We start from the raw sequence: 16093 nt of genomic DNA, 5'->3' as shown, positions 1-16093 counted from the left end.
ATCCTGACGCATGCTAACTGCAGAACCTCAGATATTGTGACCGCACAAACTTTTTCTCTCCATAGACTTTAATGGAGAGCGCAGAAGAAAAACAAACACTTATCACTTGCACGCCAACCAGACAAGAGTTATTTATATGTCACATTCCAATATTCTTCACATATAGGACAATGTTATTTTTATTTTTAAAAAAAATTACAAAAATTATATATATATATATATATATATATATATATATATATATATATATATATATATATATATATATATATATATATATATCTGTATGTACCTATACCTGTATATCTATTCCTATGGATATATAGGTATAGATATTTATTTTGCATTAACATCACATATATATATATATATAGAGATATATATTTAATAAAAAAATGACATTTTGTCTATGTGAAGAACATAGGAATGTAAAATATGCATAACACACACAGCGCACATGAAATATTTGTTATCTTAAAGTGCGTTATTGAAATACTAAATTTAAAATATTTTTACAGCAGCCAGAATAATTTTAAAGGGACAGTCTAGGCCAAAATAAACTTTCATGATTCAGATAGAGCATGTAATTTTAAACAATTTTCCAATTTACTTTTATCACCAATTTTGCTTTGTTCTCTTGCTATTCTTAGTTGAAAGCTTAACCTAGGAGGTTCATATGCTAATTTCTTAGACCTTGAAGCCCACCTCTTTCAGATTGCATTTTAACAGTTTTTCACCACTAGAGGGTGTTAGTTCACATATTTCATATAGATAACACTGTGCTCGTGCACGTGAAGTAATCTGGGAGCAGGCACTGATTGGCTAGACTGCAATCTGAAAAAAGGGGCAGTTTGCAGAGGCTTAGATACAAGATAATCACAGAGGGTTAAAAGTATATTATTATAACTGTGTTGGTTGTGCAAAACTGGGGAATGGGTAATAAAGGGATTATCTATCTTTTAAAACAATAAAAATTCTGGTGTAGACTGTCCCTTTAAGTACATATTATTAATGTTTTTTTTATTATTTTATATTTTACATTCCTATGTTTTTTTTTATAACTAAATATATATTTATAGTTACATGTAATAATGTTAAAGTAAAATATGTATCTATACCTATATAGGTATATGTATATACAGATATATACAGAAATATGCATTCAAAATAAAAATAACATTGTCCTGTATGTGAAGAACATTGAAATGTTAACGGGACATTAAACCCACATTTTTTCATTCATGATTCAGATAGAGAATACAATTTTAAACAACATTCCAATTTACTTCTATAATCTAATTTGTTCATTCTTTAGATATCCTTTGTTAAAGAAATAGCATGGGTGAGCCAATCATACGAGGCATCTATGTGCAACAACCAATCAGTGGCTATTGAGCCTATCTAGATATGCTTTTCAGAAAAGAACATCAAGAGAATTAAGCAAATTAGATAATAGAAGTAAATTAGAAAGTTGTTAAAATTGTATTCTCTATCTGAATCATTAAAGAAAAAATTTGGGTTTCATGTCCCTTTAAATATTTACAGTAAATACACAGTAAAACACCTTATGAAATATTATTATATAATTATTATTATAGCCCTTTAGCATCAAATACATTGCTATATACCATATACATTTTAACACTTATAACACTTTTTTATTAATATTTCTATGAATAATTTGTATCAGATAGTTTATATGTTTGTGTAACAGTATAATTTAATGTAATTATGTTGTGTTTAATGCAACTTTTTAGCCCTAACTTGTGATACGCATGCAAATTAACGCACTTGCGATATTTTACAAACGTTAGTGCTGAATTTGTTTGGCCGTGCTATTCTCTTAATAAAATCACTTCAATGCATTTTGTAAACATCAGTACATCACTATGTAAATTCCCCAACACAGTTGAGACAGGACTTAACAATATTTTCATTTTGATGATGCATCTTGCATTGTTTTATTAAGGAATACTTTTTTTTACCTTGCAGAAAATTAAAGGTAATTCTAGATACATGAATGCAGCTTTTTTGGAAATAGGGAAGTGAAATGTAGCAATACATATTAAAGGGACATTAAGGCAAAATTAAACATGTGATTCATATTGAACATGCAGTTTTAAATAACTTCCAGTTTGCTTCTATTATACAATTTGTTTTGTTCTCTTAATATCCTTTGTTTGGAGTAAACATTGGTAGGTTAATAGGAGCTTGCACACGTGTCTGTAGCAGTGTTTGTAACTATGCATAAGATTGCTATAAATGATTGTTTCTCAACCACGGACCTCGAGTACCCCCAACAGGCCCGGTTTTCATTATAGCTGAACCAGTGCACAGGTGAAATAATCAGCTGATGAGTGAGAGCTGGTTAGTAACCATGGTAAACATACATTATTAAGGCATTAGCATAATCTAATAGCTGAGAGGCAACAGCTCTGGACACAGAGTCAGAGCCTTTCTGTAGAGACGTATGTATTATAACCATAATGTACTAAGATAAGACTTAGTTAAACAGTTGCATTAAAAGAGAATCTTGTCTGCTGAGTAAAGTATGAATCTAGATAAACTACATTTTTCAGGTTGTGAACAATTAGGCAGTTAAGTAAATATGTAACTAAACAATTAAACAGTCAAACATTGAGATCTTAGAACATAGAAATGGCTTGTCTATCAAGTTATTAAGTAATTTATGTACCAGTGTACCAGCCGTTGAAAAAGGAATGGTTACCTTGATTTGGTTGGAGGCACTCCTTTGAAGATCAGTTAGGCTAAGAGGTAGAAGGACCAACTGTACCCTAAAACTCATATTAGTATTATAATTAAAATTATGAAATTATAAGAGGGGTCAAGGGGTATGGGGTCTATCATATTTGTCATCTTTCAGCACCCTGTGCTACGCCGGGTTTGTATTTAAATATTCTTCCCACAAAAATGTAATGGAGTGATAATCGTCCTGTCGGTTTGTGTATCCGTAATGATATTTTTCTAACCGTAGGCGATGTGTTACTGATTGTGGGAAGGTCTGCTTTTTTCCAGTTTAGCGGTATTAATTTTTTTGTGGAATTGATCATTAGGGTTAATAATGCTAGTCTGAACTTACATTTAATCTTAGGGAAATGGTTGAACAAATACGTCCAGAATGTGTAAGGTAGAGGGACTGTTATTATTGATTAAATTTCTGTTCTGATAGATTCCCAATATTTCTCAACAATTGGGCATTGCCACCATATATGAAACATGGTGCCCATTTCTTTACAGCCTCTCCAGCATGTCGCTGGGGTGGTAGGAAAAAGTCGGTGTAATCTCATAGGGGTGTAGTACCATCTACATAACAATTTCATATTCATTTCTAATGTGGATATGGAGGACGAGGATCTGCTCATATGCAGAAAGATATCTAGCCATGTTTGTGGGGGTAGGGTATTCTTCACTTCTGCTTCCCATTTAGCAACATAGGAGGGCAAGGTATTTGAATATGTTGTAGTTATCTGCTTATAAGTGAGCGAGAGAATGCCTCTGCTAGGATGCTCTGTCCTACATAGGTTTTCAAAGGGGGTAAGGGTACGTATTAAATAAGTCTTGGAAGGGTGTGTTGTTAGGTAGTGTATTACCTGTGAATATGTTAGCCAGCTCGAGAATTTATCTCCACAGCTGGATGTGACGTCTGCCTGAGTTTGCTCTTTCCCGTTTTGAAAGAAGATATATGCAGGTAGGGCCTCTCGAATTCCTGCACTGTTAATGTTATGTGGTTTGAATTGTACTGGGCAGGATGGATTCCCCACGAGAGGGGTGAGAGATGAGTATATTGTAGATATATGCTTATGTTTTGTTATAATCTTATCCCACATTTTATAAGTTTCTCTTGTGGAAGTGGGGGTTGTGTGCTGTAAGGTTCTTCGATTGGGCGGAAGCCAACATTGACCACTAAGCGTGGTGTCGTTAGTTAAGTGGTGTTCCAATTGAACCCATTCTTTATTGGAAGCGTGTTTGCACCAGTCCACTACTCTGGTTAAAAAGGTCGCCTGTCTATACTGTTGCAAGTTCGGGGCACCTAGGCCTCCTAGTTCTTTAGAGCGATATATCGTGGCTGTCGCGATGCGTGGCCTCTTGTGGGACCATATGAAAGAGTTTAATATTTTTTGAAGTTGGAATGTCATGCGGTCAGGGAGGGGTATCGGTAAGGTCTGCATAAGATACAATATTTTAGGTAGGACTTTGCAGGCTGTGATATAGGAATAAAGGTTCTGAATATGAGCCTCGGGGGGGGGGGGGTTTCGTTATATTATAAAGGTCGGTGTAATAGTCATGAAAAGTACGTAGTATGTCTTGTGTTGTGACTGCTGGTGATTTATGATGCGGGCGCTGAATTTCATAGATAAATGATTTGAACCTTCTATTGCTTTCGTAATAAAATAAGCTATTTGTCTTCCTACGTAGTGTCTGATATTCTATGTCTAAAAAGTTATCTAAAGCTGCTCGTGCTGATTGATATTCTTGTTCTATAATGACATCAGTCAGGGTCATTTTTAGTTTATGGTCTAGTCGCAAAAGAGTTTCAGAGAGATCTTTATATTGCTGGCGTGTATGGCGTTGAACTTGGGCTTTCAATTTTATTAGTTCCCCCTGAATGACACATTTGTGCGCTTCCCAGATCTTATAATGGTCTGCTATAGAGTTAGTGTTAATTGTAAAGTATTCTGATATAAGGGAGGCAAGTTTGGTGACATGGTTGGGGTCATTCAGAAGGGTTTCATCTAATTTCCATATATATGGCTCTGTTGGGGTTTCTGGCCACGAGAATTTTAATTTGACCGCTGAATGGTCAGACCAGGATGTAGGAGAAATGTCACAGCTATGCATAAAGGGAAGGCCTTTCTGATTTGTAAATACAGGTATACCCCGCTTTACGTCGATTCGCTTTACGTCGTTTCGCTAATACGTCGCCGCCGCAAACCCGGAAGTAGTTTCTCGGCGTGGCACAGCTCAGGACTTAGACAAGGAGTAAGGAGAAAAATTGCATGCGGTTTTACAGAGTACGTTGGGAAGACTTTAGGGTTGCTAAAACTGTGCAGTACAGTATTGTACTGTACCAGATACTGTAATTTGGTAAGTCCAGTACAGTATACCGGTCTTCATAAGCATTACAGTATTTTTTGTACAATTAAAGGTACAGTACTGTACAGGATTATTTGTTAAATCCATACAGTAATTGTACCGTACACACAAGTCTAGTTCTTCATAAGCAGTATTTTTTGGCCAATAAAGGTACAGTACAAGTACCAGTATATGCTGTATACAGTATTATTGTCATAATACCTTTGTGCTTACCTTGAATAGTACAGGTAAGCATTTCATATGCCTCCATCTCATATACAGTACCATACCATAAAACATAACCTACTTTAGTACTGTACAGTATTGTTTGGCATGGTTTGAGATCTCCACATAAAATAAGGATCTGTCATACAGTACAGGTACAGTAGAGTACTGTACATTAGGTTATGGTATGGTACTGTATAGACTGTATGAGATGAAGGAGGCATATGAGATTATTACCTGTACTATTCAAGGTAAGCACAAAGGTAAAACCAATCATTGCAATAGGAGCAGACAATCTTTTTTTTTCATGTTTTTTTTTCATACAGTAATTTAAAAATTCACTCCCAGTATCATCTCTGTTTTGTATTTTAGTCTTTATTTTATTTCTACATTTCTACAATGGCCCTGGCTCCAGGTGATGAAAAAAAGAGGATCCGTAAGCCTCTTACATTGAATCAAAAGTTGGAAATGATAAAGATGAGTGAGCAAGGCATGTCCATCTCAGATATAGGCCGCAAGTTAGGTTTGGCTCGCACAACAGTTAGCACAGTGGTGAACGCTAAAGAAAAATACTTAAAAGAAGTAAAAAGTGCTACTCCAGTGCACACAAAAGTGATTCGCAAGAGAGACAACCTTATTGCTGAAATGGAGAAGCTGCTAGTGGTTTGGATAGAAGATCAAACCAGCCACAATGTTCCTTTAAGCCAAGCCATTATTCAAAGCAAGGCACTATCCTTGTTTAATGCAATGAAGACTGATAGAGGTGAGAGTGCTAAAGATGAAAATTTTGAAGCTAGCAGAGGTTGGTTTAACAGGTTTAAGGAAAGAAGTCATCTGCACAACATTAAAGTGCAAGGGGAAGCAGCTAGTGCAGATGTTGAATCTGCAGAGGCTTTTCCAGAAGAGCTGGCTAAAATTATAGAAGATGGTGGTTACACCACACAGCAAATATTTAATGTTGATGAAACAGGCCTTTTCTGGAAAAAAATGCCATCTAGGACATTCATTGCAAAGGAGGAAAAGTTAATGCCAGGATTCAAAGCTGCAAAGGATCGACTAACACTGCTTTTAGGTGCTAATGCAGCTGGTGATTTGAAGCTGAAGCCTATTATGATCTACCATTCTGAGAATCCCAGGGCTCTGAAAAACTATGCTAAATCTAGCCTGCCTGTTTACTACAAATCAAACACTAAAGCCTGGATGACTGCAAGTCTATTTACAACATGGTTTACAGATTATTTTAAACCCACAGTTGAAGCCTACTGCAAGGAAAAAAAAATTCCTTTTAAAATTTTAATGCTTACTGACAATGCACCTTCTCACCCACGAGCATTAATGGAAATGTACAATGAGATTCAAGTTGTTTTCTTGCCTGCAAACACCACATCTATTCTTCAGCCTATGGATCAGGGAGTGATTGCAACCTTCAAAGCATATTATTTGAAGAAGACATTTACTGCTGCTATAACTGCCTTAGATAGCGATGCATCTGATGGTGCTACACAGAACAAATTAAAAGCCTTCTGGAAAGGATTTACAATTCTAGATGCTATTAAAGCAATTAGAGATTCCTGGAATGAAGTTTCAGAATCAGCATTGAGACGTGTGTGGAAAAAGCTAATCCCCACCTTTATGGATGATGTTCCCGGCCTTGAGACTTCGGTAGAGGAAGTCAATGCTAGCGTTGTGGACATGGCTAGACAACTGGAACTAGAAGTGGAGCCTGAAGATGTTACAGAATTGCTTGCATCTCATGACCAGCCATTGACAGATGAAGATTTGATTATGATTGAAGAGCAAAGAAGACTGTTTCTTGAAACTGATGGTTCTACTGATGAAGACCCAGTTTGCATTAGGGAAATGCCAACAAAAGAATTAGAGGAATATGTCAATTTAATTGAAACGGGTTTGGCAGGTTTGGAGCAGATTGATGGCAATTTTGAAAGAAGTTCTTCAGTTAATAAAATTGTGTCAAATGGAATTGCATGTTATAAAGAAATACTTCGAGAAAGGAAGCGTCAGTCCATGAAGCAAACTTCTTTGCTATCATATTTTAATAAAGTCCCACAGCCATCATCATCACCTTCAACATCAAGACCTGATGAATCTTTGTCAAGTTCTCCACCTTCAAAACTGATTTGCATTGAAAACTCAGATGATGAATCATAAGCAAAGATAAGCAATAAAGCACATACCACTGTATTGTACTGCATGTTGTACTGTACAGTACCTGTATACAGTATATGTATCCCTTTCTACTGTCTGCATAACTGAATACAGTAGTGTACTGTCTTTTGTTGTTATTAAACTAAACTTAGCACTATTGCACACCTATATATGTTATTTCAAACATGTTTTTAAGCTTGTAAACACACTGGCAAGTGAAAAACAAGTAAAAAATGCATTGACTCACTTTAAGTCGGTTTTCACTTTACAGCGGGGCTCCGGTCCCTAACCCGCTGTATGAGCGGGGTATACCTGTATGTAATCAAGTCTGCTGTACGTTTTGTTCGGATGTGAGAAGAAGGTGTTGTCTTTTTTATCAGTATGTATTAGACGCCATGTGTCGTATAGGGTTAGCTCTTTTAAATTTTTCCACAAGTATGTGGTGGTTTTCTTTGAGACCGAAATATTGGGGTTGGAACTATCCTTCATTGGTTGAAGAGGGAGGTTGAAGTCCCCAGCCAGAAACACTGGGCCAGTTGCTAAATCCAGTATTTTCTTGAACATAGTTCGGAAAAAAGGCAACTGTTTGGAGTTTGGGGCATATGCGTTCACTAATGTTAAAGGGCGACCGTACAGCTGTCCTGTCAGTCCTAAAAACCTGCCGTCCCGGTCTCTATCTATACGGGTCACTGAAAATGGGAGGTCCTTTTTAATTAATATGCTAACTCCGGCTTTCTTATTAGGCCCTGAACTATGAAAATGTAAGGCATATGCTTTCCCAAAATATTTCGGTTCTTTTTTTAATTGAAAGTGGGTCTCTTGCAGAAACACTATATCTACTTGTCTCTTGACTAAATCTGAAAGGGCTTTAGAACGTTTAGATGGCAAATTTAACCCCTTGGCATTTTGTGTTAAAAGGGTCAGATGATGTCTGGTGTTACCTTTGAATTGTGTCATATCTACCTACTTGTGGCGCTGAAATTATCAGGAGTGCGGCATGGTACCTGGTACAGAGTCTGAAAAATATCACTGTGTGAAATCCATTTCCTAGAAGATAAAGAACATCAGTACAAACATAGTAAACAATATTAACAATGAACATATATAAAGAAAAACTAAAAGGGCATATTAAATTAGGATTCGGATCTCTCGTCCTAATATAGGGCATACTGAGAGTGTTTAATAGGGGTGCGAACTACAAACCCTATTGACATTTCTATAAAAATATCACACAGTCTGGTAAATATGCAAGATAGATGATACATTCTAACGTATCTGTAACTAACTATTTTAGGGGGGAGGGGAGTGGTTTGGCAGTATAGCATCATAGGAAAATATAGACATTATAGCACTTTCAGAAAATTTTATCTCATGTGGTTGCCATACTTCTATTATAAGGAAGGCGGATTTGTAGGATTCAAGATGTATTAGATGACTAATAGCAAACTAAAGATAATTTAAGCAAACTTTAGATATTCAGTGCAAACATAGGTAAAGTACTTGCTGCCATGCTGTAACCCCAGCATGCAGGAATGAAGATCCACATATTTTAGGGTAAGTTAGCAAGAGTGTCTCAGGTAGATGAGCCGGGCTTGGTTGGTGAGGTTGTCACAGATTTTCCCTTCTTTGCGACAACCGTATGCCAGCTTGATATCATCTCGCTTGGTCGTTTGTTGGGAGGTTGTAAAGAACCATTCACAGCCGGAGGTTCAATAGGGTCAAGTCCCAAGGATGAACAGAAGTCTGGAATGTTCTCCGGTGTTCTACAGATTAATCTAGTGTTGTTCCTAAGGACCCATATCTGTGCTGGGAATCCCCATCTATAGGGAATCTTTTTGTTTCGGAGTAATGTTGTTAGTTGCGAGAATTATTTTCTTCTTTGTAAGGTCTCATATGACAAATCCTGATAAAACTGGAGTACAGTTCCTCTAAATCTTATCGGTTGGTTCTTGTGGGACTGATTTAATATCATTTCTTTGTCTAAAAAGTTTTTGAATCTAATAATGATGTCCCTAGGTGGGGCTGTATCAGGAGGTTTAGGGCGGAGTGCACGGTTTGCTCTCACCCATTGTATGTCCGTTGTGTGGGATGTTTCCTTTACATGCTGGAACAAGGCTGGCAAGTATACCGGAAAGTCTCGTGGTAGTACGTCTTCAGGAACTCCCCTGATTCTCAAGTTCTTTCGCCTACTACGGTTTTCCAAATCCTCCAGTTTTTCTTGGAGACCTTGTATAATTTCTTGTTGTGTGGAGACTTGTTCAGTTAGAGTGTTAACATCTCCCCTGAGCTGGTCATGGTTGTTTTCTAGCGACTCCATCTGAAACCCTAGGGTGTGAATGTCTTGCGATAGCACAGCCATTTCTTCCCTTATACACATTCAAACTATGTCCGCTATGTCTTGCTTGTCTTGCTTAGATGGTAAATTATTCAGTAAAGATGCGGAAAGCTGTGTTTCTGAGGTTGGCTGTGTTGCATTAGATTGAGAACTAGCTCTAGGGGACTGCTCACTCTGACTCATTTCAACACGTGAGGTCTCCGTAGGGTCAGTTGTATGCAAAAAAGAAGTCATTGTGAGAGTTTTAATAGGAGTACTTTTGATAGATTTATCTGTTCTGACAGTGCGTCTTGCCGCCATTTCTGGTATATACACTATAAAAGTGAAGAAGTAAATGCACTATAAAGTGAAGAAGTAAATCAGGGAGAAAACTGAGCTGCAGTTAAAGGATTCAATGTCACTTGCACCTTTTGATATGCGTGGAGTCCACTGTGTCGTTATGGGATTTGCTCTAAAGTCCACACTATTTTAAACCCTGCACTGTTGATGATTCCATTAGTCTCTTTTCGCATTTATGAAAGCGTGCAGAGTGTGAATTCTGAGAATTCTATTATTGTCCCTTAGGCGCACCACATGAAGTTCAGTATGTGTGATTCCTTGATCTGTCCCCAGCTTTAAGCAAACATCCCATTAGTGAGACCACTCAATAAATTATTTATGCATCTGCCCCGGCTATGAGGTGTAACACGGGAGTCTCCGGTAAGTTAATGTGGGCCACGTGGTTGTGCACATAGTCTCACCTTTTGTTCTTACCGAGCAACAGTACCCGGTTTCCAGAGTTGCCAGAAGCGGAGGTGAAGACTTGTCTGCTGTGCCGCTTGCCTTAGTGAGGTCGTCCGATGGCTGTGTCTCATCCGGTGGTCTGTGTGTGCTGGGGCAGGCCTTGTCGCGGCGATGGTGTGTCCGTATCACTTCCGGTAGAGGCAGTGGCGCAGTTAGTTAGGGAGCGTTGGAAATATATTGATAGATACCTAATCACTGCTCACATTGCAGGTTAAGAGGGCTCAATCTTGTCAGCAGGGGTTCACACGTCCAGAGTGACCCTCCATTGTCAGAGATGAGAGTATAATACCAGGTTTAAACTCTTAATACAGGGCTTGGTTCACGGAGCTCCGGATTTACACTGCTCTCATGGCAGCTTCCGGCTCCGCCCCTCCTATTTATATTGTTTTTATATTGTATTTTCTGATCTTGTGAGTTTGTTATTGCATTATTATTTATAGTTTAAGTGTTTGAAAGATTTCTATTTGTGAATTCACACTTACATATATACTAATATTCTACATATATGAGAGGCCGTTAGGGACATAATTCAGCTTTGCTTATACTTAGCTTTCGTCACAGAATTGGTTACATTATATAGTGAGAAATGGATTGTGCATGATATAATGAAATGCATAGTCTATATAGTGAAATCCATATGTCATATACTGAAATCCATGTATTATATAATGAAATTGATATACTATATACTGAAATCCATATATTATATACTGAAATTAATATATCATATACTGGTATTCAGATTTTTTTGTGCCTAATACAAAATATTAAACTAAAATAGTTTTATAGTTGGACAGCTAGAAAATAATCAGATGATGTTGAGAGTTAAAAAGAGAAAGGAATATTGTCATATTTATGTTAAAATTACTCAGTATCAATTCTTTCATGTTTCTTGACGATTTTATTAAAAAAAAAAAGAAGAAGATAATAAACAGAAAAGAAATTTATTTATTGCTAAAAATTACATTATGCCTGTTAGTATCTAAAAGCATTTGTATTGTCTAACTCTGAAAGAGATCTGAATTTTCAGGTCTTGGATATCAATATGTAACTGATATAGCTAAAGGTATATAGCAATATGTTGTGTACTTAAAAGATACATTTGAAGAGAATTTTTAACTAATATAATAATAGACAACCAAGGTCTACAGCTCATGGTTTGCTACCTCTGAACCCAACTAAACCGGATCTGGAAGGAAGAAAAACATTGCCTGAGGTGCAGGAGAAAGAAAATGGTGGAACTGAAACTACTATGAAACACTGCACAATTAAAGTATATAACAACACACACTGAATTGTAGAAAAAAAAATAAAAACAAGAAATTTATTGAAACATATGAAAAAAGGCAAACACATGAAAGAGAACTTTAATACTGACATTATAATGCTATATATTGTCTTCATGACTATTGCTTATTCTATAGAAAATGAAATAAGATGGAATTAGACTTCCAAGTAGTGATGTCGCGAACCTAAAATTTTGCGTTCGCGAATGGCGAACGCAGAACTTCCTCAACTGTTCGCGAATGGGCGAACCGGGCGAAACGCCATAGACTTCAATAGGCAGGCGAATTTTAAAACCCACAGGGACTCTTTCTGGCCACAATAGTGATGGAAAAGTTGTTTCAAGGGGACTAACACCTGGACTGTGGCATGCCGGAGGGGGATCCATGGCAAACTCCCATGGAAAATTACATAGTTGATGCAGAGTCTGTTTTTAAGCCATAAAGGGCATAAAGCACCTAACATTGCTAAATAGTTTGGAATAACATGCTTTAAAACATCAGGTATGATGTTGTATCGATCAGTAAGTGTAAGGGTTATGCCCGCTTCACAGTGACAGACCAAACTCCCAGTTTAAAGGGACAGTCTACACCAGAATTTTTATTGTTTTAAAAGATAGATAATCCCTTTATTACCCATTTCCCAGTTTTGCATAACTAAAACATTTATAATAATATACTTTTTTTTATTTTTTTTTTATTTTTTTAAACATAATTTTTTATTGAGGTTTAGTTAAAGGCATACATAGATCATAATAACCAAATCTTATATCAGATGAGGTAAAGCTTTCAATGTTACAGGAGTAATAAAATAGGCATAAAAAAGACATATAATATATAATAGCCGATAAGTTACAAAGCCTGCAAGCATTATACAAATAGAATACTGATCTTTCGGGAACCTTCTATATGACACATCAAATCACTTTTGAACCAACAAAAGAAACAGGTTGTAATAAAGCAAAAGAAGGAAATTGTACCTAAGGAGATCACTTTTGGATCTCATTAATAAACCTCAATTTTTTTTTTTTTAAGATTAACAACAGATTTGTTCTTGAGGTCCCGAGGACTCATACACCATAGAACTAGGAGGGTATTAACTGGGACTATTAATGAATCCCCAGGACTATTCATAAATTGTATAGATTATTAAGGTAAATAAGGGAAATATTGTGGGCTAAAATTAGCTTGTTGAATGGGTGCTTTTGGACCTGTTAGTGTAAAGTAGTTAAAGGTTGGTATTGTAAGCACCAATATGAGTAAATATATAGATTTGTTGTGTAGACATTATGGTGGAATATGCAGGTAAAGATAATTAAAGTATGGCATAGGCAAGATAAGCCATATAGATAGCCCTCCAACATTAGGGGGTACCTTAGGGGGGGGGGAGAGGAGGTGGTAAGCTGAATAAGGTTTATGCAATTTATATGGAATACCATAAATATGGTGTTAATAGTAACAGAGCAGGTCCAGCCTGCCCCAGGAACCTATCTACTGCGGCTATGTGGCAGAGCTGCAGATCACGATTGCTTTGGCACCTAAATCAGAATATTGGCTGTTTTTTGCCTTTTTAACTATCCAGCACACCTGAGCCAATTATATGTCCAAGGAAAGTAACTGTGTAACTTTATAACTGAATTTGTTACTGAAGAACTGTAAAGCTATTAGGATTGATACATTTGTGCCTTTTAAATATTTAATTCACCATTTATCTTAGAAATTTGTTGCTTGCCATATGTTATCTATAGAATTAATTCCTTTATACCTGAAATTCTAGGATTATATGGTTCTAGTCTGTTTTTATAAGTGTTGTATAAGGGAGACGTCCCTTTATTAATTAGGAAAAGCATTTGCTGTTGTTTTTATGTGTTATAAGAATTTTTAAATAAAATAGATTGTATTAAACATAAATTAGATTGGTATCATCATTTCCTAGCTTTTTTTAGCGCTGCTAAATAAACCCCATTTTTTCTTCTTATAGAGCTGCAGATCACGTCATAGTTCTAGCAGGCTTGCAGAAGACTTAAGCTGTAGTCCGATATCTTGACTACTATTTATGTGGCTTCAGAGGTTACGTTGCGGGAATAGAAGGGAGCATATATACATAGGTAACCCAAACCAGTTATTGATTTGTGAGGGTTGAAACTAACCCCTTATATTAAGATATGAGTAATTATGTTGCTCATGGCTCACCGCCTCGGCCGCCGGCAGTGGCACCATGCAAGACCAGTCAGCAGGGGTTGGAGGAGTATTTTTAAGTAGATATATAGCAGTCAAAGTTTATGAGAAATTGTGTTTAGAACTTAAACCATTCCTATGTGTAACATATTCTTTGACTGAGGAAAGTCTTCAACATTACTGCCATACAGCTGACTTGCAAACTAGAGGTACTGTTGGGTAGTTGAGAAATATAAATTAGAATGCTACCAGAGATATTTATGGGTACATATAGACATTAACCGTCAGGCAGGTGCTTAGCACCTCTGAACCAAGTGTATTAGGGTAAACATATAACTAGGAACTGTGTCATAACCTTAAAACCTTATGTAAACATTAATATTGTGCCAAAATAAAATGTGCATGGGATAGGTGATCTGTTTTGTAGGGGCTTACAGTATTTTAAAGCCCATTGGAGCTAGAAGTGTAGGATATCGCAAATAAACATGGTACTAAAGCATCAAGAACTGCAGGAAATAGAATATACAAAAACTCAATACATGTTGGCTCCACTATAATAAGAAGAGACTCTAAAATAGTGGCTAGTATAAACAAGTTAGAATTCAGAGAACGGTAATGTTAAGGGTAAGCAATTGCAAGCATTGGGATCATTAAAGTGAGAACATTGAATTGCAAACAAGTGTATACCCTGTACACTGCGGAGGTTAGATTAAAACAGGAAGCAAGGTAGAAGAAGTGAGCTCTTTGGATTGATGTGAATGGGTGCGGTCTACATTATGTTATGAGTGTGCTATAATTAATGCTCAGCACGTATGTATACCAGACAGAATTGGAGTTGTGAATTGCTCCTTTAAGCTCTACAACCTAGGTGGGAGTGTGGCCCTATGGAGAAAAGCTATCTGGAAGAGCTGTGAATGAAAGGCTGCACGGGCAATAATATAAACAACATGTACAAACATCTATATGCTCTGCAGCGGTATGACCTGATAGACTGAGCTCACTTCCCCTTTGCTGTAGTAATAATGCCTCGGTACCGTAGTCAGCCACAGGCCCACTTATATAGTGTGAAATATTGTCCCTGGAAACAATGAGCTCTCAACTCAAATATAGGGGCCACACATATGAAAGTCAGAGCATAGCGATATTAAAGGACAAAACAAGTCTATGGCAGTTGTACTAAAAGTAATTGTTATGGCTAAAGAAATGTAGCAGCACAATAGGCAGTCCCATTATTAAGTGTGCGGGAGGATGTTCAGACTGAAAATAGTTTTTATATATGCTGTAAATCAAGAGCTGCTAGCATAGTCATAAGGAGCTCCAAATTAGCCGATGCCACTTCTCAGGTTACCGGGAGCATATTGTACATGTGGTGTGAGGCCCATTAATGCACACCAACTTACAGTGCTCATTCTGTGCTGAGACTCCCAACATACACACAGCGCATAGGCTCTGAGACTATCTGTCCCTGTGTTGTGCGGTCCGTACCTCTCCAGTGGGTTCCAAGATGTCAGCAGGAATTTGCGCGGTCTCTGCCTTTGTGTCCAGCTGCAGCTGCTCCGTAGCGCATTTGTCTGCGGCGTTTCTCTAGAGGCTTCAAGGTGCGCAGCTGTTAGGGAATCGCCCAGATCATCCTCGGACTGCGATCCGCCGCCGGTATCCAGCTGAGTGAGCTCCCCGGTCCTCTCCACCAAGCTTTGTAGGTAAATGGGTGTCGGACTTGAAAGGGAAGATGGCGGCTGCCTCTGTTCTAAGTTGCTTTCTGTGCCTTCTGAGTTCCTCACATGAGTAGTCAAGGTGGGTAAGTAGTTAGCATGACTGGCGTGGGGCTTACAAAATTCAGACAATGTGTTACTCAGAGTCCCGCCATATCGGTCTATTAATACATGCATCTGACTCAAGATGGAGGCTGCAGTGTCGTCGCACATTGTAAGCCAGAGAGAATCAGAGAGCCCGAGACTCGAAAGACAGGGCGATAAGTGCTGTGCTGCTTTCCAAAAGTAGTGATAGATAGATCTTCCACATACACCCC

General features: G+C 37.4%; 1 protein-coding gene across 1 annotated transcript; it reads left to right on the top strand.

Moving 5' to 3' along the window:
• The first annotated feature begins 5718 nt into the window (after positions 1–5718).
• LOC128661421 (tigger transposable element-derived protein 1-like) lies at positions 5719–7501 on the top strand. The gene has a single exon (XM_053715676.1). The coding sequence runs from the start codon at positions 5719–5721 to the stop codon at positions 7486–7488; it is 1770 nt and encodes a 589-aa protein (XP_053571651.1). The 3' UTR covers positions 7489–7501.
• The last annotated feature ends 8592 nt before the right edge of the window (positions 7502–16093 follow it).

This window comes from Bombina bombina, chromosome 5 (assembly GCF_027579735.1).
Source record: "Bombina bombina isolate aBomBom1 chromosome 5, aBomBom1.pri, whole genome shotgun sequence".
NCBI lineage: Eukaryota > Metazoa > Chordata > Amphibia > Anura > Bombinatoridae > Bombina > Bombina bombina.
Note: the sequence above shows the minus strand (reverse complement) of the source record. Positions and strands in the feature narration are given on the sequence as shown.

Excerpts from the sequence above, each read along its gene's own strand:
- LOC128661421 (XM_053715676.1), top strand. The coding sequence starts at position 5,719 with ATGGCCCTGGCTCCAGGTGATGAAAAAAAGAGGATCCGTAAGCCTCTT.